We start from the raw sequence: 1898 nt of genomic DNA on the forward strand, positions 1-1898 counted from the left end.
TGTAGTAATGATCTAGCCTCTATGCCCAAGCCGTTGACTTATGGATTGCCATCTTACCCTTCCACAGATTTCTATCGCATCCCTAGATTCGAACTCTTGACCTTCTCTTAAAAGAGATTTAAGTCGAATCCTGATATAAAGCGGACAATAAGTAAGTTAACGGCTTGGGTACAAACACCGGGTCATTAACTGGTAGTGTCCAATTCTCCCCCAACAAACATGCGGCAGTAACAGAGGATCCCCAAGAACTAGAACAAAATATTCATAGTGAGATCAAATAAGTATATTGAAGACGCAGGAGAAATACTCACTATAACATAAATGAATACGAAACTGGCAATGGTCCGGTATCTTCCGAGGTAGGAATCAGCCACGAAAGCTCCAATCAGTGGTGTGATATAGCAAGTTCCCGACCAATTCGTAACATTGTTTGATGCAGTCACATTAGATTGGCCAAGGCGTAACGTAAGATAATTCACCAGATTTGTACTCATGCCATAGTATGCCAACCTCTCAGAGAATTCATTTCCTAGTCGAAAAATATTAATAGCAATGAAATTACTCAAAAGTTATCATATATACTGCATGTATGGAACTAAATAGAAATTTTACCAAGGATAAAACGGCATGCTTTCCAATTTCCGGTTTTCGTCTTATCAGCAAGATTTTTATGGATATCCACTGTTCCATCATTCGTATAGATGTTTTCGTCGCCCATGGTAGCAATCTATCGAGCTTCCGGCTCGAAAATGTCGTCAACACTCTTCTTTCTTATCTGGTTACCTGCACAAAAATTATCAGAAACACAGAAGAAACCTACTTGTTAGCAGATTGCTCTAATATAGAAAACTCTTCTGCAAGTTGCATTGGTGAAAACAATAAAATATGGATTAAAATGACAACTTAGTCGTCCCATTTCTTGAATCATTAATTGCCTAATTGATGTTTGACCTAAAAATTACTCTCTTCTCTCCATCCCTTTTTGGATTCATTATCCCCCAAAAGCTTAGAGGGTCCTACTGAAAAGTACACAAAAATGAAGCTCATGCTGGATACTTTATATAGGTATACTTATATACGTGTGCACACAAACACAACTGGCATAAAATATCAAGAAAATAAAGACAAAGAGAATATTTTCATCAAACGAACAATCAATAAACGTCAATATTCATTTGAAGAAAATCAACCATTTTTTAATCAGATAACGTAATAGATTTCATGATTATGATCATTATTCATATTTATATATTATAATACAAGTAAGCAATAAAATAATTTAATCTTGATGGAGATCTCCATGAATACATTGCCAAATCTTCGAAAAATTTAATTGGAAAAGTACGTAAGAGTTCTGAAATTCCCAGGACCATAATACTTCATAGCAAGAAAATAGATACAGACAATCATGATAAAGGAATCAAAAAGACGATTATATTCAGTAATAGAGTATTATTTATTAATATTCCGTGAAAAATTAGCCATACCTTTTGATAAAAAGGTTAAGATCAAATCTCGTCGGAAGAAAAAGAGAGGTGCTAATCCTTAGTCACTGGGTTCCTGCTCTTGTTCAAACTCTCTTCAGAGAGCAAACAAAAGGCAAAGATTTGTTTGAAAAGTATTTGTATACTTTCACACATGGACATACTATGATGTTATGGCGGACTCTGCAAAGAAAAATAAAGTTGAAATTAATTAAATAAGTGGACATTAGCCGTTAATGAGTGGATAAGCCTTTGTTCTGTTTGAAGGAAAATTAGATTTTTAGAAAATTTTAATGAAAATTGATAGAATGTGTGATTGAAAATAAGTATAATATACATGAACTTTATCTTGAACTAAACTTTGTTCTAAGTAGTCCTCGGTCCTACAAAAGTTTAACCATAGGATTAGACCCA

At 34.2% G+C, this 1898-nt stretch overlaps 2 protein-coding genes across 3 annotated transcripts in view; one reads left to right on the forward strand and one right to left on the reverse strand.

Annotated features, from left to right (window-relative positions):
- The window catches only part of LOC111373840 (pentatricopeptide repeat-containing protein At3g09060-like), a 3142-nt gene extending 3031 nt beyond the window's left edge, over positions 1-111 (forward strand). The window contains exon 3 of the mRNA XM_022996420.1: positions 17-111. Within this exon, the coding sequence (XP_022852188.1) occupies positions 17-111 (95 nt within the window). The remainder of the gene's footprint in view (positions 1-16) is intronic.
- Positions 7-1655, reverse strand: LOC111373859 (protein NRT1/ PTR FAMILY 8.1-like). 2 transcript variants are annotated; one of them, XM_022996447.1, is made up of 4 exons: positions 1488-1653; positions 613-783; positions 312-529; positions 7-130 (listed from the first exon to the last, which is right to left on the reverse strand). In XM_022996447.1, exons 2-4 carry the CDS (start codon positions 716-718, stop codon positions 119-121), a joined length of 336 nt encoding a protein of 111 aa, XP_022852215.1. In that variant the 5' UTR covers positions 719-783; positions 1488-1653; the 3' UTR covers positions 7-118. The 2 variants fall into 2 exon arrangements, with proteins under 2 accessions (XP_022852215.1, XP_022852214.1); XM_022996446.1 differs by having other exon boundaries at positions 7-529; positions 1488-1655.
- Between the last annotated feature and the right edge of the window lie 243 nt (positions 1656-1898).

This window comes from Olea europaea, unplaced genomic scaffold (genome assembly GCF_002742605.1).
Source record: "Olea europaea var. sylvestris unplaced genomic scaffold, O_europaea_v1 scaffold1168, whole genome shotgun sequence".
Lineage (NCBI taxonomy): Eukaryota > Viridiplantae > Streptophyta > Magnoliopsida > Lamiales > Oleaceae > Olea > Olea europaea.

Bases quoted from the DNA above. Each gene is read 5' to 3' on its own strand.
- LOC111373859 (XM_022996446.1), bottom strand. From the start codon at position 718: ATGGGCGACGAAAACATCTATACGAATGATGGAACAGTGGATATCCAT. The intron at 530-612 runs GTAAAATTTCTA...TTTTTCGACTAG, and splicing joins AGCATGCCGTTTTATCCTTG to GAAATGAATTCTCTGAGAGG.